Source organism: Geotrypetes seraphini, chromosome 13 (assembly GCF_902459505.1).
Source record: "Geotrypetes seraphini chromosome 13, aGeoSer1.1, whole genome shotgun sequence".
Taxonomy (NCBI): domain Eukaryota; kingdom Metazoa; phylum Chordata; class Amphibia; order Gymnophiona; family Dermophiidae; genus Geotrypetes; species Geotrypetes seraphini.
The window spans coordinates 78,555,674-78,582,896 of record NC_047096.1 but is presented as its reverse complement, the minus strand read 5'-3'; the positions used below and the strand labels follow the sequence as shown (position 1 = coordinate 78,582,896).

General features: G+C 49.4%; 1 protein-coding gene across 2 annotated transcripts in view; it reads right to left on the bottom strand.

Annotated features, from left to right (window-relative positions):
• KPNB1 (karyopherin subunit beta 1) overlaps nt 1-27,223 on the bottom strand; it is a 194,307-nt gene that overhangs the window by 142,075 nt on the left and 25,009 nt on the right. For both annotated transcript variants that reach the window (XR_004536789.1, XM_033918352.1), the window contains exons 5-6: nt 11,672-11,824; nt 10,832-10,891 (exon numbers count right to left, since the gene is read on the bottom strand). Coding sequence is in view for 1 of the 2 variants with exons in the window: in XM_033918352.1 (XP_033774243.1) it covers nt 10,832-10,891; nt 11,672-11,824 (213 nt within the window). In the remaining variant the exon portion in view is untranslated. The remainder of the gene's footprint in view (nt 1-10,831; nt 10,892-11,671; nt 11,825-27,223) is intronic.

Sequence of the window (27,223 nt, the reverse complement as noted above, 5' to 3'; positions counted from 1 at the left end):
TCTAAAACGTCGGAACTGACCAGCGGAGTGCCACAGGGCTCGGTCCTGAGTCCACTTCTCTTCAACATATTCATTAGGGATTTGACTCAAGGGCTTCAAGGTAAGGTAACCTTATTCGCTGATGACGCCAAACTATGCAATATCGTAAACGGCTACAATCTACAGGATACTATGGAACAGGACCTCCGTACTTTAGAAAGTTGGTCCTCTATCTGGCAGCTGGGCTTCAACGCCAAGAAATGTAAGGTCATGCATCTTGGAAATGGAAATCCATGCAGAAATTACACCTTGAATGGAGAAACTTTGACCAAGACTATGGCAGAACGAGACTTGGGAGTGTTCATCAGTGCAGACATGAAGACTGCCAATCAAGTGGAGAAGGCTTCATCTAAGGCACGGCAGATGATGGGTTGTATCAAGAGAAGTTTCGTCAACAGGAAGCCTGAGGTCATGATGCCATTGTACAGAGCCATGGTGAGATCTCATCTAGAATACTGTGTGCAATTCTGGAGGCCACATTACCGTAAAGATGTGCTCAGAATTGAGTCAGTTCAGCGGATGGCCACCAGGATGGTCTCGGGGCTAAAAGGTCTCTCGTACGAAGAAAGACTGAACAAATTGCAGCTCTATACTCTCGAGGAGCGTAGGGAGAGGGGAGACATGATTGAAACATTTAAGTATATCACGGGACGGGTCAAGGTGGAAGATGATATCTTTCTTCTCAAAGGACCCTCGAACACAAGAGGACATCCGCTCAAACTCAGGGGAGGGAAGTTTCGTGGAGACGTCAGGAAGTACTTCTTCACGGAACGAGTGATAGAGCATTGGAACAAGCTTCCAGTACAGGTGATCGAGGCCCGCAATATCCCAGACTTCAAGAATAAATGGGATACCTATGTGGGATCACTGCGAGGGTCATACCAATGAATAGGGAAGCTAGGATATTGACTTAATAGAGCAGGTCAGTAGACTTATAAGGGTGGGTCAATGGTGTGGGCAGACTTGATGGGCTGTAGCCCTTATCTGCCGTTATCTTTCTATGTTTCTATGAGTAAAGTGTCTGGGGTGCGTCGAGGAACGACCCTGTGCAAGGTGGACCGAGGAGGACCCCAGAGTCCGAGGAATCAGCTGGCAGAGCCTCGGAGAAGACGGGGCAAAAGAAAATTCCTCCACCGGTTTTGAAGAAGACCTCTTAGAGGCTGGCATCTGCCTCGATGGGGAACGCAAACTAGAGTCCAACTCAAGGACAAGAGTATGCCTGGAAGGCTTTGCGGTCGGAGACCTGCCCCAAAGGGGCAGAGAAGACGCGAAGCTTTTTAGGAGGGGCAAGCCTCGACATAGTAGCGAGTGAAAAGCGGGCCCCTGTCCTGGATCCTCGAAAAGTCACAGGTGACTCGGGGTATGAAGACTCGCTCGAGGGAACCCGACGAGCCTTACGGGCACGGCCCCAAGACCCGAGAGAAGGACGCTCAGGCTGGTCAGACCGAGGTCAGAGGCATCGAGGTCGGGACCAGTTGGCTCACCACCAAGGAAAGCTGCGTGATAAGTATAGCCTTAAGCATGTCCTCGAACATAGGCACCGAGACCAAAGGCTGTTGGATCTTAGGTGCAGCAGTGCGCTCCTTCGGGGGCGACCTCGAGGAAGAGTATTCCCTACGTGAAGAGGCACGCTTAGAATGATAGAAACATAGAAACATAGAAGATGACGGCAGAAAAGGGCTACAGCCCATCAAGTCTGCCCACTCTGCTTACCCACCCCCTGTCTATGCCCTAATGACCCAATTTCCTTATCTTGACCCTCGTAGGGATCCCACATGGATCAATTTATTCTTAAAGTCTGGCACGCTGTCTGCCTCGATCACCTGCACTGGAAGCTTGTTCCAATGATCAACCACTCTCTCTGTGAAGAAATACTTTCTGGTGTCGCCATGAAATTTTCCGCCCCTGAGTTTGAGCGGGTGCCCTCTTGTGGCCGAGGGTCCCTTGAGAAAGAAAATATCATCTTCCACTTCGACACGTCCCGTGAGGTACTTAAATGTTTCGATCATGTCTCCCCTCTTCCTACGTTCCTCAAGAGTGTAGAGCTGCAATTTGTTCAGTCTCTCTTCGTACAAGAGACCCTTGAGCCCCGAGATCATCCTGATGGCCGTCCGTTGAACCGATTCAATTCTGCGCACATCTTTACTGTAATGTGGCCTCCAGAATTGCACACAGTACTCCAGATGAGGTCTCACCATGGCCCTGTACAACGGCATTATGACTTCAGGCTTTCGGCTGACGAAACTTCTATTGATACAACCAAATATCTGCCTTGCCTTAGATGAAGCCTTCTCCACTTGATTGGCAGTTTTCATGTCTGCACTGATGATTACTCCTAAATCTCGTTCTGCTGAAGTCCTAGTTAAAGTTTCTCCGTTCAAGAAGTACGTCCTGCATGGATTTCCGCTTCCGAGGTGCATGACCTTACATTTCTTAGCATTGAAGCCTAGCTGCCAGGTTGAGGACCAACTTTCCAATGTAAGCAGGTCCTGCGCCATATAATTCTGTAAACTGCATTCACTTACTATATTACATAGTTTGGCGTCATCGGCGAATAGTGTTATTTTACCTTGAAGCCCTTGAGTCAGATCCCCTATGAATATGTTGAAAAGGAGTGGACCCAGGACCGAGCCCTGCGGCACTCCATTGAGTTTGAGTCCGATGTTTTAGAGAGGGTACCATTAACCACCACCCTCTGAAGTCTGCCACTCAGCCAATCATTGACCCATGCAGTTAGTGTCTCTCCTAACCCCATCGATTCCATCTTGCTTAGCAGCCTGCGGTGTGGGACACTGTCAAAAGCTTTCCTGAAGTCCAGGTACACGACATCCAAAGACTCTCCCAAGTCCAACTTTCTTGTTACCCAGTCAAAGAAGCTGATGAGATTGGATTGGCAGGACCTACCCTTGGTGAATCCATGCTGACTGGGATCCCGAAGATTCCCTTCATTCAAGATCGTGTCCAATTTGCTTTTAATTAGTGTTTCCATGAGTTTGCACACTATTGATGTGAGACTCACCGGTCTATAATTCGCAGCCTCTGCCCTGCAACCCTTTTTATGCAGAGGAACGACATTAGCTAATTTCCAGACCAGGGGAACTTTCCCCTTACTTAGGGAGAGATTGAATAGCTCAGCCAACGGTTTCGCCAGGACATCGCTCAATTCTCTGAGCATTCTTGGGTGCAAATTGTCTGGCCCCATGGCTTTGTTCACATTGAGTCTTGCCAGTTCACTGTAAACTTCACCTGGTGTGAACTCAAAATTCTGAAACGGGTCTTCTGTGCTTTGTGTTGCCTTCAACTGGGGACCGTGTCCCGGTGCCTCACAGGTGAAGACTGAGCTGAAGTATTCATTCAGTAGTTCGGCTTTATCGGAATCTGCTTCCACGTAACTTCCGTCCGGTCTTCTAAGGCGTACTATCCCGCCTGTGTTCCTTTTTCTGTCACTAATATACGTGAAGAAGGATTTGTCCCCCTTTTTAATGTTTTTTGCCAGAATTTCTTCCACTCGAAGTTTTGCCTCCCTACTGCCATTTTGACCGCTGTAGACCTGGTCCTATATTCTACTTTTGCCTCTTTTCTCCGTGCGCTTGTAGGAGAGAAACGCTTTTTTCTTCTCCTTAATGAGGTGCGAGATCTCCGCGGTGAACCATTGGGGTTTATTGTTTCTTTGTCGTTTATTTACTGATTTTATGAAGCGGCTAGTTGCTTCATGTATGGTTGATTTCAGTGTTAACCACTTAGCTTCTACATCATCGGTCTCCGCTTGGTCATGCAGTGTCTGATGGACGAAATCTCCCATGCGTGCGAAGTCTGTGCCCCAGAAATTGAGTACCTTTGTTTTTGTGTTTGATCTAGGGAAGCCTTTCCTAAGGTTGAACCATACTATATTGTGGTCGCTGGAGGCTAGCGTATCTCCTACTGAGACCTCTGAAACGCTTTCCCCGTTGGTGAGTACCAGGTCGAGGATCGCCTGGGCCCTAGTGGGCTCCGTTACCATTTGTTTGAGACGTGCTCCCTTTATGGAGGTTAAGAGCCTCCTGCTACCGCTGGTTGTCGCTGAAAATGAGTTCCAGTCTGCATCAGGCATATTGAAGTCCCCTAGCAGTACAGCTTCTCCTCGTAGAGTGATATTCTCTATGTCTTCAATTAATTCTGCGTCCATGTCTTCCAGTTGTCTTGGGGGTCTGTAAACCACACCTAGATACAGGCATTTTTCTCTGCCTCTTGCCAGGTTTACCCAGAGGGACTCCCCGGTGTACTTGACATCTGTGATCCTGGTGGTTTTGATGTCCTCTTTAATGTATAGAGCTACCCCCCCTCCTAACCTGCCCTCTCTGTCCTGACGAAGTAGATTGTACCCCGGTATAGCCATATCCCACCCATGTGAGTCCGTGAACCAAGTTTCAGATATTGCCACCACATCTAGGTCAGCATTCCTTATTTCAGCCTCCAATTCTAGAATTTTGTTACCTAAACTGTGTGCATTGACATACATGGCCCTCCATATCTTGTGTTTGCTAAGTCCCTGTGAGGCGTATCCTACCCGAGTCGGTGTGACTCCCAAAGAACTGTTTGCAATGTGGGTACTTACCTTGGACATGGAAGCGGAGTTTCGACTCACCTCATCAGGATAATTCCTTTCTGCACTAATATGTGAATGGGTACCCTCCCCCGACTTACCTAGTTTAAAGCCCTGTGAAGCAGGCGGGCTAGTCGGTGTCCGAAGACGTTCTTACCCCTACTGGTCAGATGGAGTCCGTCTGGTCCCTGAAGTCCTTGTAGCGCTTCCCCATGGTTTAGGAATCCGAAGTTCATATCCCGGCACCATCCCTGTAGCCACTCGTTTGTCCTCAGGATACGTTCATCTCTAGCTCTTCCCTTGCCTCTAATTGGGAGGATCGATGAGAAAACCACCTGCGCTCCTGTCTGCTTCAGCCTCTCACCCAGTGCTCCAAAGTCTCTGGTGATGGTCTCCGGTGTGTTCCTGGCAGTGTCGTTGGTTCCTATGTGGACAAGAAGCATAGGAAAGTGGTCTCGGGGCGTGAGTAGTCTATCCAGACTGGCGGTGACATCTCGTATCCTGGCTCCAGGCAGACAGCAGACTTCCCTAGATTGCATATCCGGTCTGCAAATTGGTCCCTCGGTGCCCCTCAGCATGGAATCCCCGATGACTATTACTCTGCGCTTCTTTGGGGGGAGCCGGTCAGTTGTCCCTGGAGATGGAGCTGGGTGTTGGGCCTGCTCCTGTTCCTGCTCCTGTTCCTCATCGGCAGTTCCTTCCTGAAGAATCTGGAATCTGTTCCGCAGGACGAGTTGAGGGGTTGATGTATAGCTGCCCTGTTTGTAAGGAGAAGATGAAGAGATTGAAAAAGGGGGGGGGTCTCCTATGTTTGCCCGTGGAGGAGGTCACCAGCTGCCAGGAGTCAGTGCCGCTAGCCATTTCCTGTATCCCAATTGTTGGTTTCAAAGATATCTCGAAGACGCTGACGAGGCGGCACTGACATGAGACTCTAAGGCAGTCTTCTTTGCCGGCACACCTGAGGAGGAAAGAGGAGACTTATCCGAGATCGGAGTAGCAGGAGGAGCCGAAGCCGGAGCCTTTGAGGCCGAGGGGGACAAGGACTTAGAGGCCGAGGCACCCAACGAGGGTGCCAAGGCTGAGCTCGAGGCCTGTCCCGCAGGATCCATGGAGCCAAATAGTTGGAGAATCTTGGCCACCCTCTGACGAAGAGCCCCGGGTTGCAAAGTTGCACAACGTGGACACGACTCAGCGCGGTGCTATGCACTCAGGCACTCCACACACCAACGATGAGGGTCAGTGATGGAGATAACCCAGTTTCACCGAGTATAGTTTTTAAACCCTGAACAAGGCCGGGACATAAGAAAAAGGACGGCTGCGGCCCCGCGAGGCCAGGCGGCCAGAACAAGACAGATGAACCCGGTCAAAAATATACGAACGGAAAAAAAGAAAAATAAAGACGCGGGCACAGCAACTTAACTGAAAGTAACCAAATAAGCCGCGGTGCAAGAGGGACAACGAGATCGCGCATAGCAAGGGAGCAGTGCTTCTGGCTCCATGGAAAACATAGAACTGAAGCCACGCTGAGGAGACGCATGCCTAGGTCGGACGGGAGGGGCACGCACGCAAACTTGAAGGTCTTCTTGGGAAAACGTCCACTGGGGGGTTCCATCAGTGACATCACCCACATGTTGAGAATATGCTGCCTGCTTGTCCTGGGATAAAAAGGATTAACAAAACCTGTCTCCCCTCCACTATCAGGAAAACTGAATGCTACATATAAAATTCATCATAACAGAATACCTCAGTCACACACACAGAACACAGATGCCAAATACATAATTGACCAAAACCAATAAACCAAAATCCCAAGAAGCCACACCTTCCATGCAGTACAACACCAAAGAAATAGAAAGATCCATTTCCTCCAATACTGTGCAAAATATAAAGATCACACATACCAGGGATATTATTAGGCCAAGGAGTGCAAGTAGGGAACTGCCCCCTGCCTATAGAAAGACCTAGTCAAAAAATACTGAAGGGGTAATAAAATCAACAAATAAAATGTTGCTGTTGAGTGACTAAATGAAGTTAGTTGTATACAAAAAAGTCACTGCATGAGAAATGTTCATGAATAATATTCTCCAATAATAATTCAACAGTTGTCAATTCTTAACTGATAGAACTCTGCTCAGAGACATGAAGGCAATATGTTCCGCCTCACCACCCAATCATTGCAGTGTTCAAAACATTTTTTCTCACTGGAGAAAAAATGTTTTGAACACTGCAATGATTGGGTGGTGAGGCTAGATTCTATTTCCCTCTGTCTTCTCTTAACTCACTCGCCATGGTCTCCTATTCGACATTTCTTCTCTGTGTTCACCATCCATCTTCCATCTTTGTGTACCTATCTTTCCCTTCTCTGTTTCCCCCTACACTTCCCTGTGTCCATCTCCCTGTTTTTTTCACCACCACTCTACATCCTACATTACTCATATTCCTTCTGTGTTCCTATTTTCTTCCACATCTAGCACTTTCCCTCTGTGTCCATATACCCCCTTCCTATATCTGGCATTGCCCCCTGCTATGTACCAATCCCATGCAGCACCTGCCTTTGTGTCTCCCTATTCTCCTCCCCATGCCCATTTTCACCTATATTTCGGATACCTCCATTGTCTATCCCTCTCTCCAGCATTTTATTCCCTCTTCCTTCATCAAATTTAGAATGGCATATCTTTTTCTCTGTCAACAAACCCCCTTCCACAGGTCCAGCACCTCTCCCTTTCCTCCTCTGTCCTTTCCTCTTGCTCCAGCATCTGCTTTACCTTACATTCCCTCCCATCTCTTCCTCGGTGAGTGTCTGCCCAATCAACGAGGAGTGCTGTCTCCTGCACCACTTTGCACCATCAACAGACTCTTGGCTCCTCCCTGCCAATTTACATAGGCCACCGTTTAGCATCATCAGAGCGGACCAGTGGGTTTACATTAAAAAAACAAAACCTGAGCTTCTTTTGATAAGTATAAATTTAATATTTTGTAAAACCAAGAACAACTTCTAACTAGTGCTAGATTTTTGAAACATAAGAAACATAGCAGTGCTCCCACCTGGCTGTTTTATGCTGCCCGCGGCCGGCTCCCTCTTTCTCACTTCCCCTCTTCCTCACTGCCGGTCTGTGGCTGGAATGTGCCTCGGGCCAGAGGATATCAGTTCACAAAGCCATGTGCGGTGGCTCCTCGCGCATCATCCGGAAGCCTTCCTTCTGATGTTGCGACATCAGAGAGAAAGCTACCGGTTATGGCGCAGGACGTGCGTAGGAGCCGCCCGCAGCTTTGTGAACTGATCTCCTCAGGCCCGAGGCACGTTCCGGCCGCGGACTGGCAGAAAATTTTCACAGACCAGCACCAGTCCGCGGACCGGCGGTTGAAGAACACTTCTCTAGAGACCAAGTACTTCCCAGTCTTTGTACTCTTGACAACTGCAGCCAAATAAAATTTTTCTGCACCCGATCCCATTTGGGATCTTGTACACAGTTTCGGCAAAGTCTATTCTAGGTCGCTGTGCCTGGTTTAACTTTTTTTTTTTAAGATGTAGTGCCAGCATTATATACAGGATATCAAGTGAGACCTGAAAACTTTTTTTCCATGTGGTTATCACCCTCCCCATGTACTCAAGCATCCTTCTGGATTTTGTCATCACTATGTATCTCTCTGGTCACCTTAATACAGACACAATCACCCACAGTCTCCACTCTATGCACACAATTTCATTTATAGGGTACAGATCCCTGAGTTTTTGCAGTTCAAAATGATTGTTCTGTATTTTATCATTAAGTCTTGGTTGCCAAACTAGATCATTCTTCTAAATCTTATTAGGCAATTTCTTCCACCCTCCTAGTTTACATACCAAAGAGGTAGTCTACACTGTAGATTTTGTCATCTGCAAAAATGCGAGCCTCAACAGCCATTTTGCTGTACTGCTTATGCAAGCACTGGAAACGAGACCAGAGAGTTTCCCAAGCATTAGCAGTGGTATGCTACATTTCCTCAGGGTGAACACCAGTTTCCTTTATACTGCCTCTCACTCACCAAGTACATAATTGGTCACTTACACCCTGTCACTTCCTCTATAATATTACCAAAATCCATCCTCTCCTCTCTGAACATATGACCAAAACCTTTCTCCATGCTCTCGTCACCTCGCGCTTAGACTATTGCAACGTACTTCTCTTGGGCCTCCTGCATGCCCACCTCTCGCCTCTTTAATCCGTTCAAAATGCTTCTGTGAGAGCCGCTATTCTCACATTACCTCTCTCCTCAAGTTGCTTCATTGGCTCCCCGTCCATCTCCAAATACAGTTTATTTTTTTTTTAAAGTTCTTTATTCATTTTAAATTTCTTACATCAAGTGATAAATATATAATACAGTTTAAACTCCTCTTACCGACTTAAAAGTGTGTTTGCTCTGAAGCCCCCCATCTCTCTCCACTTATCTCCCCCTATGCTCCTCCCCATGATCTCCGTTTCATCGGGCAAGCCCCTCTTATCTGTACCCTTCTCTTCTACTGCCAACTCCAGACTCCGTCCCTTCTTTCTTGCGGCGCCATATGCCTGGAACAGGCTTCCTGAATCAATACTTCGTGCTCCCTCCCTAGCACGTTCAAATCCAAGCTAAAAGCCCACTTTTTTAAATCTGTTTTCCTAACTCCTACTCATGGCTGTCAGATACCTATACATAGAAATATAGAAGATGACGGCAGAAAAGGGCCATAGCCCATCAAGTCTACCCACTCTAATGACCCACCCCCCTTGATTTTACCCCCCCAGAGATCCCACATGTTTATGCCATTTCCTTTTAAAATCTGGCATGCTGCTGGCCTCAATCACCTGAAGTGGAAGTTCATTCCAATGATCAACCACCCTTTCGGTGAAGAAGAACTTCCTGGTCTCGCCATGAAATTTCCCTCCCCTGATTTTCAGCGGATGCCCTCTTGTGGCCGAGGGACCTTTAAGAAAGAAAATATCATCCTCCACCTCAATACGGTCCGTGATATATTTAAATGTCTCTATCATGTCTCCTCTCTCTCTACGTTCCTCGAGTGCGTATAGCTGCAATTTATTCAGCCTTTCCTCATACGGGAGATCTTTGAGTCCCGAGACCATCTTGGTGGCCATTCGTTGAACTGACTCAACTCTCAGCACATCTTTCTGGTAATGTGGTCTCCAGAATTGTACACAATATTCCAGATGAGGCCTCTGAACAACGGCATTATAACTTCGGGCTTCCGGCTGATAAAACCTCTACGGATACAACCCATCATTTGTCTTGCCTTTGATGAAGCCTTCTCCACTTGATTGGCAGTCTTCATGTCTTCGCTAATGATCACCCCCAAATCACATTCCACCTTGGTCCTAGCTAAGGTCTCACCATTTAGCGTGTAAGTTCTGCACGGATTCCTGCTGCCAAGGTGCATGACCTTACATTTTTTAGCATTGAAGCTTAGCTGCCAAGTCGAGGACTAATGTTCCAATAGAAGTAGGTCCTGCATCATACTTTCTGGCAAAGTGCTCTTACTTACTATGTTGCATAGTTTGGCGTCATCGGCGAATAATGTGATTTTACCCTGAAGCCCCTGAGTCAGATCTCCTACAAATATGTTGAAGAGGATCAGCCCCAAGACCGAGCCCTGTGGCACTCCACTGATCACCTCTGACGTTTTTGAAGGGGCACTATTCACCACCACTCTCTGAAGTCTACCATTTAGCCAATCATTGACCCATGCAGTTAATGTTTCTCCCAGTCCCACTGATTTCATCTTGCTCAATAGTCTGCGGTGTGGGACGCTATCAAAAGCTTTACTAAAGTCCAAGTACACAACGTCTAGGGACTCCCCCACATCCAGTTTCCTTGTTATCCAGTCAAAGAAACTAATTAGATTGGATTGGCAAGGATCTTGATAAATCCATGTTGGCAGGGATGCCGTAGATTCTTCTCTACCATAATCTCCAATCCCAAAATATCCTGTCTAAATTAGATTGAAAGCTCTTCTGAGCAGGGACCGTCTATTGTATGTTAAAATGTACAGCACTGCATACGCTTTTCAACGCTTTAGAAATAATAGTAGTAGTAGTCTGCACTACCTAAATCATATTAGCAACTCCGATACACAACTGGCAGTACACATTGCTTATAAAATCTTATGCTATCAAGTTTATAGGACAAGCTATCACATTCATTTTTCCTTCAAGAAATATTAGATTCTTTAAGACTTACCCTTGTATCAGGACATTGAGTTGCTTCACAAACTACCTGCATAATAAAGTGCCTTTCTGACTGCAAGAGGAAAAGAGAAAATTAGAATTCTGTATTAATCTGATCCTACTCCCATCTTCACAGCCCCAAAAGCCTTTCACACTCTGCTCTACTGGCCCCTGAAGTATTAACACTAGAAAGAATCAGATTGCAAAATGCTAGTGGTGAATCTGAGCTTTGCACTTCTACAGGTGACAGCACAGAAGATCCACCTGAAACATCACACCTCTCTCCCAAGGGTTTAGAAGGAAGTCAGGCACAGCACAGCACTCAAGAAGTTCAAAACTTGATCAATTTTTATATTTTCTAAAACAAAAAAGTGAAAGCAGCAGAAGTAGCATTGTCATGTCAGGAATGTACTAAGTGGCAATAAAGGAAAGAGTGGAGAAAGCCACACAACACCAGTAAGTGCTGATTCAACAGAAGCCACTGAAGTTTTTCAGTCATTGGTGAATTAGGCTGTGCAGTTTGCTGGTCTGATTTCTGAGTGTGAGCAACATGGAATGATCTTCCTATTAGAATATGCTGGGCTCTTCCAGTTGACAAGACTGGCCAATTTAGGTTACTGAATGCTGGACTCCATGGAGAAGCACAGAATGCTTGTGTTCAAAAGCTCAGTTCAATGGCATTATCACATTAACTGGGGCACACAACATTGACACCATTGTCCAGTCTCAGGTACTTAAATAGTATGCATCAAACAGCTGTCAGCGTGGTGCATGGTTTCTCATCACAGACCAGGACATTGGCAGAACCATCCAATTTACTATGCCCAACTGAATTACACCCTTCTCAACTTACCTCTTTGTCAAAATTGGCTTTCGTAAATTCTAAAGAGTTCAGGAGTGCATTGGTAGCAGCCAGCTTCACGTTGTTACTGGGCTCTTCTTTCCTCATCCCTTGGATAATAGCTGTCAAAATCTCATTGGATTTGTCCTGCAGCTGCTCTGGATCCTGCCAAGAGATGATAATTGAAGGTGCTGTTGTGCCTATTCATATCCAATAAACCAAGCTCCATACCATCTGACAAGTTATGATAAAGACTAGTCATCTATTCTAGACTAGTGGCTCCCAAAATGCAAATGTTCACGAGATGTTTAAAAAAAAAAAAAAAAAAGCACTTCAATACATTTTTCCTGACAGTATGGCCTGTTAAAGTCACCAACTGAGGCCCTCCAGGTCTTATTTTCAAATGTCTGAATTTGTAAGTCAGGCTGCTCCCTAAGCCCAACATCTTAGACTTCCAACTATCAGATGAGATCAATATACCAGTGCTATACACAGATCAAGATCCATTGTAGCAATCATTAATGAAGGGAAACCTGAAGTCATTATATACAGAGCATTTGAATTTTTCAATATGCTCAGTTTACAGAATAAGAGCTTGATCTAGACAGATTATTAGATTCTCCCCTCCACCCCACTCTCAAGAGTTCCAGGTATGTTACAGAACTTTTACCTTAAGGTTTTGGACCTAATGTATATTTGGCTACTTTGAAAACTAAGAATGCAAGCCAATAATCTAAAAATGTGCCAGCAGTTAAAAACATGCTCTTGAAGACTGGCACACGTCATCAGAAACTGTAGATTTATACAGTTAAAATGAGGCATATGAGGCATCAGCTTTTAATATGCAACTCTTAATCCTTCATAGAAAAGGAAGCAGATTAGGTTAAGATCTAGACCAAGCACAAACTTCTTGCTGTACTTTGGGAGTGCAAGAGGTATGGGAAGAAAAGTAGTACACTCCCTGATTAATTCCTTTGAGTCAAACTATGGCTGATGGGTTTATTGTGAAACCAAGACCCATCTCGTATACACTTATCTCCAAGGTGTGGTAAAGAGAAATAATTCCTTATTTTCAATCCCCACATGATTATGTCAGTTCTTAAATTTTGAAAAATTATTTTTCTTCTCCTCCCCCATGCCTCTGCTTCATTAGTGGTAACTTTTCTCCTCAACCTTCTATGCTCTAGCAGTTATCAAACTTAATTTTGGAAACAAAGTCAGTCTGTGATAATGAAGCCTTTTAGGATTCTTTTCAGGTTTAAGAGGGTGGAGCATACACCTCACCCAATCTATACAGCGGATCTAAGATCAGCCAGCTTTCTGATGACCCAAATTCTATCAAAGTAGTGTGTGATGTAAAATTAAAGCTGCTATAGCATTGCCAATGTAACTTGAACAGGCCATGTAAAAATGTCATGCAGTGCAGTAACAGAACAGCAAACAGTTAACATCTTGTGCACAACATCCAGGATACTGCTGTGATAGCATGTCACTAAAGAAGAAATTTTAGCCCCTCCAGACCGGCACAAACAGATAGGTTTACGCTCCTCTGTCAGCAGGTGGAGACTAAGACACCAACTTTTGACATCAGTACAAGTGGGTTGTGCAGTCCCTCACAATCTTTACGAATAGCCAAGCAAAAATAAACAAGGCTTATTCCAGAACATACGACTCCACATTCACATGGAGAAGACAGAAGCCCAGTCCAAATGGACCAGTAAAACATTGTTGGATACTGATTAGAACAAGTACCTTCCCCAAAATGTCCCAGTTCGCCACCTAAACCAGACGAACCAAAAGCTGCAGCCCTTGTAACTCCCCAACAACCAACACCTGCAGAAAAAACTGTACTCTTCACGAAGACCAGCACTACAGGGCGGGGTTCTGTGCTGGTCTGGAGGGACTAAAAGAAAGAAAATTAGCAAGTAAGGACCTAATTTTTCCTTTAGTATCACTTCAAAACGGCACAGAAACTGATAGGATGTACCAAAGCAGTACCTACCATGGGTGGGCCCCCAAAGGGCCGCCACGAGAATGTGCTCACCGAACACCGCGTACCGACATGCCTGAATGTCCACATGGTAGTGTTTTGCACAAAGGAATGGAGACCAAACCGCAACTTTACAGATATCAACCAGAGGTATAAAAGAGAGGACTGACCATGAAGCTATCTGACCCCAAGTGGAATGAGCTTTGAGAAATTCTGGAACAGGCTTCTTTTAAAGAAGGTATGCCGAAGCAATAGCCTCTTTGATCCAGTGTGCAATGGTAATCTTGGAAGCACCGTCCTCCCTACGAGAACATAGAAACAGAGTATGACGACAGAAAAGGAAAAGCAGCCCAACAAGTCTGCCCACTCAAGAACCCTCCCTCCCTTGAGAATCCATCTTTTAAACATAACTCTGTAGCAACCCCATCTGTTTGTCCCATCGTCTCTTGAAGTCGAGCACGCTACTGGCCTTGACCACCTGGCGTGGAAGACCATTCCATACATCGATCAATCACCCTTTCGGTGAAGAAGTTATTTCCTGGTGTCACCATGAAATCTTCCCCCCTTAAGTTTTAGCGGATGCCCTCTTGTTGCCATGGGACCCTTAAGAAAAAAGATTTCTTCCTCCACTTCAATGTGGCCCGTGAATGTTTCTATCATGTCCCCCCTATCTCTATGCTCCTCGAGAGAATATAAACGCTGTCTGCTCAGACGTTCTTCATATGGGAGATCTTTAAGTCCTGAGACCATCCTAGTGGCCATTCTCTGAATCGACTCCATTCTCTTCACATCCTTTTGATAATGTGGCCTCCAAAACTGGACACAGTACTCCAGGTGAGGTCTCACCATGGATTTGTATAATGGCGGTATGACTTGAGGCTTTCGGCTGATAAAGCTCCTTCTGATGCAACCCAGCATTTGTCTAGCCTTTGCTGACGCTTTCTCCACCCGATTGGCAGCTTTCATATCTTTCCAGATGATTACTCCCAAGTCCCTTTCAGCAACAGTTCTTGTTTTCACCGTTCAAGGTGTATGTTCTGCATGGATTTCTGCTTCCAAGATGCATTACCTTACATTTTTTGGCATTAAAGTTTAGTTGCAAAGTACTGGACCATTGTTTCAATAAAAGTAGGCCCTGTTCCATAGTGTTGGGCCTGGTTGCGCTGTCAGGTTCTGTTGCCCTGCCCACAACGTTGCATAGTTTAGCGTCATCGGCAAATAATGTAATTTTGCCTCTTAAGTCCTTGAGTCAGATCCCTTACAGAGATATTAATAATAATAATAATTTTATTTCTTATATACCGCCAAAGCCATAGTAGTTCGAGGCGGTTTACAACGAAGAAGGGCTGGACAATCAGCGAAAATGGTACAATGTTACAGTCAGAGAAAATTAGGTGGCAGAGAAAAAATGGTACAACAGAGAGAAAAAAATGGTACAACAGAGAGAAAGATGGGTACAATTATGGCAATGAAATGATACAGGGAAGAAGGTCAAGACAATCTGCGTAAAGGACAGAGATATAGAAGGGGCCAGGGTGAGCATAGGGTCTTAGGGTATGAATCGGGTGAAAAGATTAGTTTTTAGTAGCTTCCTGAAGTTTAAGTAGGATGAAGTGCATGAGATGATGTGGGCCAACCAGTTATTGTGATGACCTGCTTGGAAGGCAAGAGTTCTATTTAGATATCTTTTGTAACGGCAGGTCCTTAGGGTAGGGTAGCTAAACAGGTGGGTTCTACGTGTGAGTTTGGATGGGCGGTCTAGGATAAAATGGGGTACTAAGTAAAGGGGGGCCGAGCCAAGGATGGATTTGTAGCAGAAACAGGCGAACTTGAATAGCACTCTTGCTATTAAATAGCATCGGGCCCAAGACCGAGCCCTGTGGCACTCCACTGGTCACTGGTGCTAAGAGGACAAAAAAGCGATCCGCTTTCTGGAACTCCTGGGTCCGCTTAACCCCATGGACATTCAACTGGCTCAACTGGCTCTGCTCCAAAGAGCCCTTCCGACGACCCAAGACCAGGAGGACCACAGACTGGTTAACATGAAAAAGCAAAACATTTGGCATAAAAGGAAGGAACTGGCCGCAGCACGACCTGCTCCTGAGAGCCCCCAACCGATGAGACTGGCGTTCGTGAGAAGTACTGTCCACTGGGGCTAATCAAGGCTCACTCCTTGAATCATACTGGAAGACTGTAGTCATCAGTTCAGGCTGCGAAGAACTAACCCCCAAAGAGGAACGGGAGAGTCCAGATCGTGAGTCTGTGGCGACCACCGCTGAAGAAGAGAATACTGAAGAAGGCACATGTAAGCCTGAGCCCACCTAATCACCTGACCCGTCGCCCCCAAGATCTGCAGAAAGTACTGTGCCCGAGTCCACTGACAAGCCATCAGGGAGCAAATCTGAATGCAATTTGCAAACCCTGGCTTCTGGAAGGAACAGTCTCCCCAAACTGGTATCGAACAGAACGCCGAGATACCCAATCGCTGAGAGGGAGTCAACCAGCTTTTGGACAGGTTGACCACTCAGCCCAGGGAACACAGAACTCCACAACTCGAGTCGTAACCTGGAAACTCTCCTGAAACGAATTGGCGCAAATCAACCAGTCATCCAGATAGGGGCGAACCAGAATGCCGCCGCCCCCACAATAATTATGGTGAAGGTCTGCAGCGCTATGGCCATATCAAAGGGAAGCACACAAAACTGATAATGTTCTCCCAAAATCGCAATGCAAAGGAATCGTTGATGGGAGGCCCAAATTGGGACATGCAGGTAGGCCTCCATCAGGTCGCGAGAAGTCAGAAATTCCCCATGCTGAACTGCCAAAAATACCAATTTTAGTGTTTCCATATGAAAAGAGGGAACCCGGAGTGCCCTGTTGACACTCTTGAGATCCAAAATGGGTCGAAAAGACCCCTCTTTCTGAGGAACCACAAAGTAAATGTGAATGCTACAGGTTAGGTTGAAGCTTAATCCTGAAAAAAAACTAAGTTTTTTCTGGCAAGCTCTAATGAAAAAATTCAGGAAATGACAATATAATTGAAGGGTCAAAGTTTTGAGATAGTGTCAAATTTGAAAATTTTGGGAATAACTTTGGATCGTAGTTTAACTTTTAGGAAGCATACAGATTTATTAATTTTAAAAAGTTATGCATTATTGTGGAAACTGAGGACCATCAAAAAGTTTTTTGATATGAAGTTCTTTCGGTTACTGGTCCAATCTACTGTATTATCTACTTTGGACTATTGCAATATTTGTGTTTAGGGTTACCAAAAAGCAGTTACTTACCGTAACAGATGTTATCCAGGGACAGCAGGCAGCTATTCTCACAAATGGATGATGTCATCAACAGAGCCCGGATGCGGACGCCTCACAAGCAGACTTGCTTGAAGAAACTCGAAGTTTCGAATCACCCGCACCGCGCATGCGCCTTCCCGCCCAGCACACGGCGCGTCTCCTCAGTTCAGATAGCTAGAAGAGAAGCCAACCAGGGGAGGTGGGTGGGTTGTGAGAATAGCTGCCTGCTGTCCCTGGATAACAATTGTTACGGTAAGTAACTGTGCTTTATCCCAGGACAAGCAGGCAGGTAGTCTTGGGTGACCTCCAAGCTAACCAGAATGGGATGGTGGGAGTGTTGACAATTTAGGAGAATACATTTTGCAATACTGTTTGGCCAAACTGTCCATCCCGTCTGGAGAAAGTATCCAGACAATAATGAGAAGTGAAGGTATGAACCGAGGACCAAGTAGCAGCTCTACAAATTTTCTCAATAGATGTAGATCTGAGGAAACCTACTGAAGCTGCCACTGCTCTGACTTTATGGGCTGTGACTTTACTGCGAAGAGGTAATCCAACTTGGGCATAGCAGAAAGAGATACAAGCCGCCATCCAGTTGGAGATGGTACACTTAGAAATAGGATGGCCCAACTTATTTGGATCGAAGGAAACAAAAAGTTGAGAATCAGTTGTGTGTGGTTTGGTGCGTTCCAAATAGAAGGCCAAAGCACGTTTACAGTCCAGAGTATGAAGAGCTGATTCTCCAGGGTGAGAATGAGGCTTTGAAAAAACACTGGATGTACGATGGGAGTCGGATCAAACATGGGAATGGGACCCTGCATCAGAAGGTCGTCCAAGAGAGGCAGAGGATCTGCTACCAGATGCCTCACCAGATCCACGTGCCACGGATGTAGAGGCCAATCCGGAGCCACCAGACCCGGATGGCGAACAATGCGGAGAAGAACTTTGCCCACTAATGGCCACAGAGGGAACACGTACAACAGCAACTCCATTGGCCATGGTTGAACCAGAGCATCCAGACCCTCGGTCAGACCGTCCCTGTGACGAATGAAGAAGCGGGGCATTTTGGCGTTGCCACTCGTGACCATCGGGTCCATTAGGGGCTGATCCCAAGCCTGCACTATCAACTGAAAGGCCACGGGGCTGAGACACCACTGTCCGGGATCTAAGATGTGACAACTGAGGAAGTCCGCCTGAACATTCTCCACCCCGGCTAAGTGAGAGGTCCTGAAGATGCAACTCCGCCGAAAGCATGAGCCAAGCTCCTCCTGCACCAACTGAGCGTTCTTGGTGACTCCTTGATAACTGACGTAAGCCACCGCCGTGGCATTGTCCGACAGACCTCTGACCGACGTGCCCATCAAAAGGGAGCGGAAGGCTAACAGCGTCAGATGGGACGGCTCGTCTCAACACATTGATTAACTAGGACACCTCTTCCGTGGATCAAGTGCCCTGAGCTGAGTGACTTAGACATTGAGCCCCCCAACCAAGGAGACTAGCATCCTTGAGAAGCAGAGTCCACTGCGGCAGATCCAGACTCACCCCCTGAACCAGATGACAGGTCTGGAGCCACCAACGAAGACTGCAGCGCGCCAAGCCTCGCAGAGGGACAGGGACATCCAAACTGTGTTTCTGGGGCAACCACCTTTGGAGCAGAGCATACTGAAGAGGACACATGTGGGCCCGCACCCCCCTCACTACGTCCAGGGATGCCGCCATCGACCCCAAGACTTGGAGGAAATCCTACACCCAAGGACACCGGAACACCAGAAGGAGGTGAATCCGAGACTGCAATTTGCTTTCCTAGGTCTCTGGAAGGAAGACCTTCCCCAAGGAGGTGTCGAACAGATGCTGAGCCGTGACAAACTGACTCTTGGAAAGGCTAACCACCCAGCCCAGCGACCGGAGAAACTCCACCACCCGAGCCGTAACCCGGGTGCTCTCCTGCAATGACTTTGCCCAAATCAACCAGTCATCCGGGTAGGGATGCACCAGAATGCCCTCCAACCGCAAGACCGCCGCGACGACCACCATCACCTTGGTGAATGTCTGGGGAGCCGTGGCCAGGCCAAAGGGAAGCGCACATGAGAGGCACAAAGGGGGAACATGCAAGTAGGCCTCTGTCAGATCGAGAGAAGTCAAGAACTCCCCCGGCTGAATCACCAGAATGACAGACCGCAGCGTGTCCATGCGAAAAGAGGGAATTCTGAGAGTCCTGTTGACCCTTGTTTAAATCGAGGATGGGCTGAAAGGTCCCCTCCTTCTTGGGCAACACAAAGGAAATGGCGTACCTGCCGGTGCCGCAATCCTGAGGGGACACTGGAACAACTGCTTTGAGATCTAGCAAGCGCTGAAGGGTCTGGCGAAAGGCTAGCATCTTCCATGCTGCCTGACATGGAGAGGCTAGATATGATCTGGCAGAGAGCGGGCAAACTCCAGAGCATAACCGTCCCACACCACCTCCAGGACCCACCGATAGGATGTGATCTTGACCCACTTGGGAAACAAGTCGCGCAGCTGGGCACCCACCAGAACCAAAGGGGGCGCTGGCAAAGAGCCATTGTGCAGGACAGGCAGGAGAACCGGCGGGGGGATTCCCAGCCCCCCAATGGGCCCCCAAAAGGACTGCTGAGCCAACCGACCCCAGGGAAAACTGGAAGCCTGGAAAGAAGCAGCCCCATGCCCAGGGCAAAACTTTCGAAATTCCCGCAGACGCCCTCAGGTAGTGCCACCCCGAGACGCCGGGCGGGCATAGTCCTCAGGCAGACAGGGTTCCTTAGAATCCGTCAGAGTCTGAACCAACTTATCTAAGTCCTCTCCAAACAAAAATGACCCTGGAAAGGGAAATTTAGTTTTGGACGTGACAACCGCCGACCAAGTGCAAAGTCACAAGGTACGGAGCACGGCCACACCAAAAGCCCCCGACTTAGCCGAACTCTGCATCAAGTCATAAAGAGCATCTGAGAGGAACAAGGCAGTCATCTCAATCTTCACCATCTCCTGATCCACTAAGAACCAGTCATCAGACTCATGATCCAGGACACGCTCAGCCCACTGAAACATGGCGCAAGCCACCAGCCCCCCTCCCCCCCAAAAAAAAAATAGCTGCCTGGATCCCAAGGCAGAGAGATCAAAAGTCTGCTTAAGAAGTGTTTCTAACTTACGCTCCTCTGAGACCCTTAGGGCAGAACTGCCCTCAACAGGCACAGTATGCCGCTTAGCAATCGCTGAGAGCACTGCATCCACCACTGGCGAAATTAAGGTAGCCTTATCCCCCTCCGGGATGGGATACCCACGAGCCAGGGCGCGCGCCAACCGAAATGGCACCCCGGCTTATTCCACTGTGACAGCACAATATCCCGAAAATCCTGAAGCACAGGAAAAGAGCGGGAAACAGGACGGACCCCCCTGAAGCAGATGGTCCCCCATACGCGGGGGTCTCTGGTGGCGTATCTTCAAAAACGCAGCACCAAGACCTGCTAAATCAGGTCTAAAAGCGCATCCCTCCAAATAAAAGGCGCACCATGGACGCCTCTGCGCCGAAAGGCAGGAAACCCAACACCCCGTTGCCAGCGGCCATCCCCTCTAGAGGATCCTGGGAACCCTCTAAAGTGGCCAGGTCCTCATCCACGCCAACACGCTCCTCCGACCACCAATCTGCAATCCAAGCCCCCCGCGGGCGTTTGGATGAGGGAAAAGGAAGAGGGTATGTCAAATGAAAAAAGGAGGGAGGCAAAACCACAGGGAAACCCCCTTCCCAGACCCCCCTGGGCGCACATGGGACCCCCAACTGCCTGAAAGCACAGTTACTTACCGTAACAGGTGTTATCCAGGGACAGCAGGCAGATATTCTCACATGTGGGTGACGTCATCCACGGAGCCCCGACGCGGACAGCTTTTCAAGCAAACTTGAAGAAATTTCAAGCTTGCTGTGCTGCACCACGCATGTGCATGCCTTCCCGCTCCACTAGAGGGCGCATCCCCACCTCGTGGTCCTCCGTTCACATAGACAGCAAAGAAGCCATCCCCGGGGAGGAGGGCGGGTTGTGAGAATATCTGCCTGCTGTCCCTGGATAACACCTGTTACGGTAAGTAACTGTGCTTTATCCCAGGACAAGCAGGCAGCATATTCTCACATGTGGGTGACCTCCAAGCCAACCAAAAAAAAGGGCAGGTGGGAGGATAGCAATTTAAGAAAACAGATTACGCAACACCGACTGGCCAAACCGGCCGTCGCTCCTGGACAGAGTATTCAGACAGTAGTGAGAGGTGAAAGTATGAACCGAAGACCAAGTGGCTGCCTTGCAGATGTCCTCAACAGGTGTAGACCGGAGAAAAGCAACAGAGGCCGCCATAGCTCGGACCTTGTGCCCCGTGACCCGACCATGCAGCGCGAGACCAGCCTGAGCATAGCAAAAAGAAATACAAGCAGCCAACCAATTGGACAAGGTGCGCTTGGAAACAGGACGTCCCAGTCAATTAGGATCGAAGGACAAAAACAATTGAGGTACCGTCCGAGGAGACTGAGTGCGTTGAAGATAAAAAGCCAACGCCCTCTTACAGTCAAGAGTATGAAGCGCCACCTCGACGGGATGAGAGTGGGACTTCGGAAAAAACACCGGAAGAACAATGGACTGATTGAGGTGGAAATCAGACACAATCTTAGGCAAAAATTTAGGATGAGTGCGGAGAACCACCTTGTCATGATGAAATACAGTAAAGGGTGGATCCTCTACCAAGGCCTGCAGCTCACTAATCCGACGAGCGGAAGTGAGCGCAAGCAGAAAGATCACCTTCCAAGTGAAGAACTTGAGATGAGATTTATCCATAGGCTCAAAAGGAGGTTTTATAAGTTGAGCCAGAACCACATTCAAATCACAAACCACAGGGGGAGGCTTGAGAGGAGGATGGACATTCAAGAGACCCCTCATGAAACGAGAAACCAAAGGATGAAGGGACAGGGACTTTCCTTCAAGGTGCCGATGGAAAGCAGCAATCGCACTGAGCTGCACCCGAATAGAAGTAGTCTTCAGACCGGAATGAGACAAATGCAGTAAATACTTCAGAACCGAAGAGACCGGAACCGACACAGGATCCAGATGATGAGAGGAACACCAAGATGAGAATCTGGTCCACTTCTGAGAGTAGCAGAGTCTAGTCGAGACTTTACGAGAAGCTTCCAAGACCTCCCGGACTGACTGAGATAAAGGAATAGAAGTCAGGGGGAAAGGAACCAAGCTGTCAGATGTAAGGACTGAAGATTGGGATGCAAAAGAGAACCCCGACTCTGAGACAGCAGAGAGGGAGAAACAGGCAGAAGCAAAGGCTCCCTGACGCTGAGTTGAAGAAGCAGGGAGAACCACGGCTGGTGAGGCCAGCGAGGAGCAATCAGAATCAGAGTGGCCCGCACAGACTTGAGATGTACAAGCGTCCGCAGGATCAGAGGAAAAGGCGGAAACGCGTAGAGGAACTTCCCTTCTCAATCGGGGAGAAAGGCGTCGGCCTTGAGACGATCCGGGGAGTACATCCGGAAACAAAATAGAGGCAGTTTGTGATTGACAGGGGAGGTGAACAGATCTATCTAAGGCGTCCCTCACCGGTCGAACACCTGGTGCAAGACCCGAGAGTTCAGCGACCACTCGTGCGGCTGCAGAAGGCGGCTGAGCTTGTCTGCTAGACAATTCTGCTTCTCTTGAATGTAAACCGCTCGAAGGAAGATGTTTTGGGAAATCGCCCACTCCCAGAGATGAAGGGCCTCCTGACACAGGGACCAGGATCCCGTACCCCCTTGTTTGTTTACATAATACATCGCCACCTGGTTGTCCGTCCGGACCAGAACTACCCAATCGTGAAGCAGGTGGCGGAAGGTCAGAGCGGCCAGATAAATGGCCCGGAGCTCCAAAACGTTGATGTGACAGCGATGGTCCTCCGCCGACCACAGACCCTGAGTGCGCAGCCCGTCCAGATGAGCCCCCCAAGCGTACTCCGAAGAGTCCGTGGTTAGGACCTTGTGGTGCGGAGGGGCGAGAAGGAGCAAACCCCTGGAAAGATTGGAAGAGTTGGTCCACCAACGGAGCGAGCGTCGCAAAGAGGGAGTCACCGTCACGGGACTGGAGATCGGGTCCCGATCCTGACGCCACTGCAAGGCCAACATCCACTGAGGGATCCGCAGATGTAAGCGGGCAAACGGCGTGACATGAACTGTAGAAGCCAGCAGAATCATCAGGCATTTTGCCGAGACCGAGGGCAGGAGCGAAACCTGCCGACTCAGCCGGACCAGAGTCTCCAATCGAGGAGGAGGAAGGAACGAACGGAGGCGAACCGTGTCCAGCACGGCCCCGATGAACTGAAGAGATTGAGAGGGGCACAACTGGGATTTTGGAAAATTCACTTCGAACCCCAGACGCTGAAGAAAGATGATAGTCTGTTGGGTCGCTAAGATAACCCCCCTCCCTGGACGAGGCCTTGATCAGCCAATCGTCCAGGTAGGGAAAAACCTGAAGGCCCCGGGACCGCAGTGCTGCTGCAACCACCACCAAGCACTTCGTAAAGACTCGAGGGGACGAAGCTAATCCGAAGGGGAGGACCCGGTATTGAAGGTGCAACTCCCCCACCTGAAAACGCAGGAATTTGCGAAAGGCGGGATGCACCGGAACATGGGTGTAAGCCTCCTTCAGGTCGAGAGAGCACATCCAGTCCCCTTCGTCTAGAAGCGGGTACAGAACCGGTAGGGAGAGCATACGGAACTTCTCCCGGACAAGGTACTTGTTGAGCCGCCGGAGGTCTAAAATGGGGCGCAGGTCCCCGGTCTTTTTCGGGACCAAAAAGTAGCGGGAGTAGAACCCCCTGCCCCGCTGCCAGGGAGGGACACGTTCCACCGCCCGGAGGCGCAACAATGCTCTGGCCTCCGACAGGAGAAGGTGGAGCTGCTACCTGTTGGAAGGACACGCGCCGGGCGGACTTTCTGGAGTAACTTCCTGGAAGTTGAGGGAGTAACCCTCTGATACGACCCGAAGGACCCAAGCGTCTGAGGTGAGAAGGGTCCAAGCATGATAAAAGGCGCGGAGACGACCCCCGATGGTAAGTGGGGTCGATGACAGTGCGGAGGGGGACCGCCCCCAACCGCTCAGGGCGTCAAAAAGACGGGGTAGGCTTAGATGCCCCCTGCGCCTGAGGCTTCTGCTGCTGCGCCCGAGACTGCTGAGGAGGCCTCCGAGGGGGTGGCCTAGAGAAAGCCGGCGTGGTCTTTTGAGGGTAGCACCTAGGCAGAGCTCGGTAGGTCTTAGGAGCCGACGGTTTCGCCTTAGGACGTACCAGAGAAGCGAAAGACCGTTCGTCAAAGAGCTCCGAGCCCACACAGGGCAGATTGGCCAGGCGCTCCTGCAGGTTAGGATTCATATCCACGATCCGAAGCCACGCCAGCCAGCGCATCGCAACAGCGAAAGCGGACACCCTGGAGGTGAGCTCAAAGGCATCATAGGTGGCATGAAACAGGAACAGGCGGAGCTGGGAAAGGGACTCGACCAGTCTCCCAAATTCGTCCCGGTGAGAAGCAGGCAAGACCCCGTGGAAGGTCGGCAAGGACTTCACCAGATGGTGGAGATACGATGTAAAGGTAAATGCGTAATTCAGAACCCGATTAACCATCATGGAGTTCTGATAGAGTCTCCGCCCAAACTTATCAAGGGTGCGGCCCTTGCGGCCCGGTGGGACCGCAGCGGAAACCCGTGAAGGTTGAGACTTTTTAAGCGATGACTCCACCATCAACGACTGGTGGGATAACTGCGCCCGCTCAAACCCCTTATAGGGCACCGTGCGGTATTTCGATTCCATTTTTGAAGGAACAGCCGTCACGGCATAGGGGGATTCGAGGTTCCGCAAAAAAGCCTGACGTAAGACCGGATTCAAAGGAAGGCGGGGAGATTCCCTGGGCGGGGAAGGCAGATCCTGCTCCGCCAGGAACTCCTTGGAATATTGGGACCCCGCCAAAAGGTCCAAATCCAAAGCCCGTCCCATATCCTGAACGAACCTCGAAAACGAGGACTGACGCAGGCCGGAGCGGTCATCATCCGGGGTTGGCGAGTGAGAGCCCCGCGCCGCCGAAAAGACGGCGAGGCCTCACGAGAATATCGGGGCTCACGGCCAGCACCCGGGTCCGACCCCCACGAGGCAGCGCCGATTGAACGTGGTCGGGGACCTCCAAGGTCCCGAGGAGCCCCTTGGGGAGGACCTCGGGGTCCGGGGCACCGAGACCTTCCGACGCCTCGGAGAGGAATCCCGTGACCCTCGAAGCGAACCCTTCCGGAACGAAGCAACCTCGGGTTCGAGAGGGAAAGATCAGAGACCCGAAGTGCCTCGACATCCCGGGCCGGAGGGGAGCACCCCCGCCTCGGAGGGGAACCCCCTAGAACGTTTCGGCTGCTTAGAACGGCGCTTCGAGCGAGGGTGGCCCGCAGGCGAAGAACCCCCCGAGGCCCTGGAGGAAGACTGACGACGAAATCCGTCGAATCCGGCACACTTTGTCCCGAGGCACACGGATGCCACGCTCAGACTGGGCCGGAGCCGAGGCCGGCTGTAAATGGGCCAAGGCAGAGGACAGCTCCGATGAAATAAGAGCCCGGAGCATGTCCTGAAAAACCGGGACCGCCATCATGGACGGCATGTCGGTAGCAGCTGTACACTCTACAAAGGGCGACCTCGGGAACGAGTATTCCCTAGGAGTAGAGGACTTGGAAGACCGGGCCGGGGTAGACCCACCAGGCCCCGCCGAGGACCCCAAGGATGGCTTCTTCGCCAGAACGGTGCCTGAGGAGGGAAGCAGGGACTTACCCTATGAAGGCTTCGAGCCCGAGGATGAGGGCTTTGAGGTCGAAGACAGTTGAGGCGGGGCCGCCGATGTCAAGGCCGGGGCTGAGGCCGACGTTGAGGCCGGGCCCGCCAAGGACTCAACTATAAACAGCTCCGCCATGCGCGCACGACGTCGTCGGAGGACCCGAGGCTGAAATGTGAATCCGTGGAGTGGTCAGCACCCAAACACAAGAGGCACCACCGATGGGGGTCGGTGATCGACAACAGCCGATCACACTTGGTGCACTTTTTGAACCCTGAAAGGAGCCAGGATATGAAAATGGAAACCAGGCCGCGACCAACCGAGGCCACGGCAATCTGGGAGCCCCCGGACGCCGAACAATTTTTTATTTTTACAACGGCAAGAACAATAAAGAAAGCAAACGCACAGCGACTCCGATAAAAATAACAAAGCCGCGGTGCTAGAAGGCACTTCACACGGAGAAAACACAAGAACAGGGCTTCTGGCTCCGCGGAAACTATAGAACTGAGGACCACGAGGTAGGGATGCGCCCTCTAGTGGAGCGTGAAGGCATGCACATGGGTGGTGCAGCACAGCAAGCTTGAAATTTCTTTAAGTTTGCTTGAAAAGCTGTCAGCGTCGGGGCTCCGTGGATGACGTCACCCACCTGTGAGAATATGCTGCCTGCTTGTCCTGGGATAAAATAGGCTCTGCACAAAGAAAGAAATTAAATCAGGGGGAAAAAAACTCCAGGGGTCCCTGCGGAAACCTGCCCCTGTGGTTGCAATACAGGGGGAAGGTCACCTGAGGTTGCAGACAAAATGGAGGGTACTGTCTGTTAAAATGGCGAAGATGCTAACAAAAATAACCCCTTCAGGGCCTGTAGCGGCTGGAAAGCCTGAACTGTCCCAGCCACTAAAGCAGTCAAGCTAGCAACAGCCGATAGAAAAATCAGCTGAGAGGGAATCCTTTTACCCCTACTGTCGGCGGTTCGGGGAATCCCTCCGGAAGCAGTGAGTGAAGACTGGGCTGTCTCATTGCCTTCAGATGACTCGCGAGGCACTAAGGCGGGGGAGTTCTGGGACGCCTGCAGCTGCTGCAGATGGAGCTCCACAACCACACCGGCCCAAACCGCCGAGTTCAGGCTGGCCGCGAGTGCCTCGCGTCTGGACCAAATTGAGTCCCACTCCCCCGGAGAAGGACTCAATTGCTCCATATGTGACCTAGCTAGAAGAAAATTGCCGGTTAGGGCAAAAATACAGTAAACTGACAGGGAAGCAACCCTGCAGACTGGCACTACCTCAGGATTTTTTTTTACACAGAACGGACTCCACAGGCTCTCAAAGCAATATGCCTTGCTTGATTTAGGGGCAAGGCTTACTGCTGAAGCTCCTCTAAAAAAATGTGGGGAGGTGGAGGAAGTAGGGGGAGGGACCCTGCTCGAGGCCCGCCGGGTTTCACACCCCTGA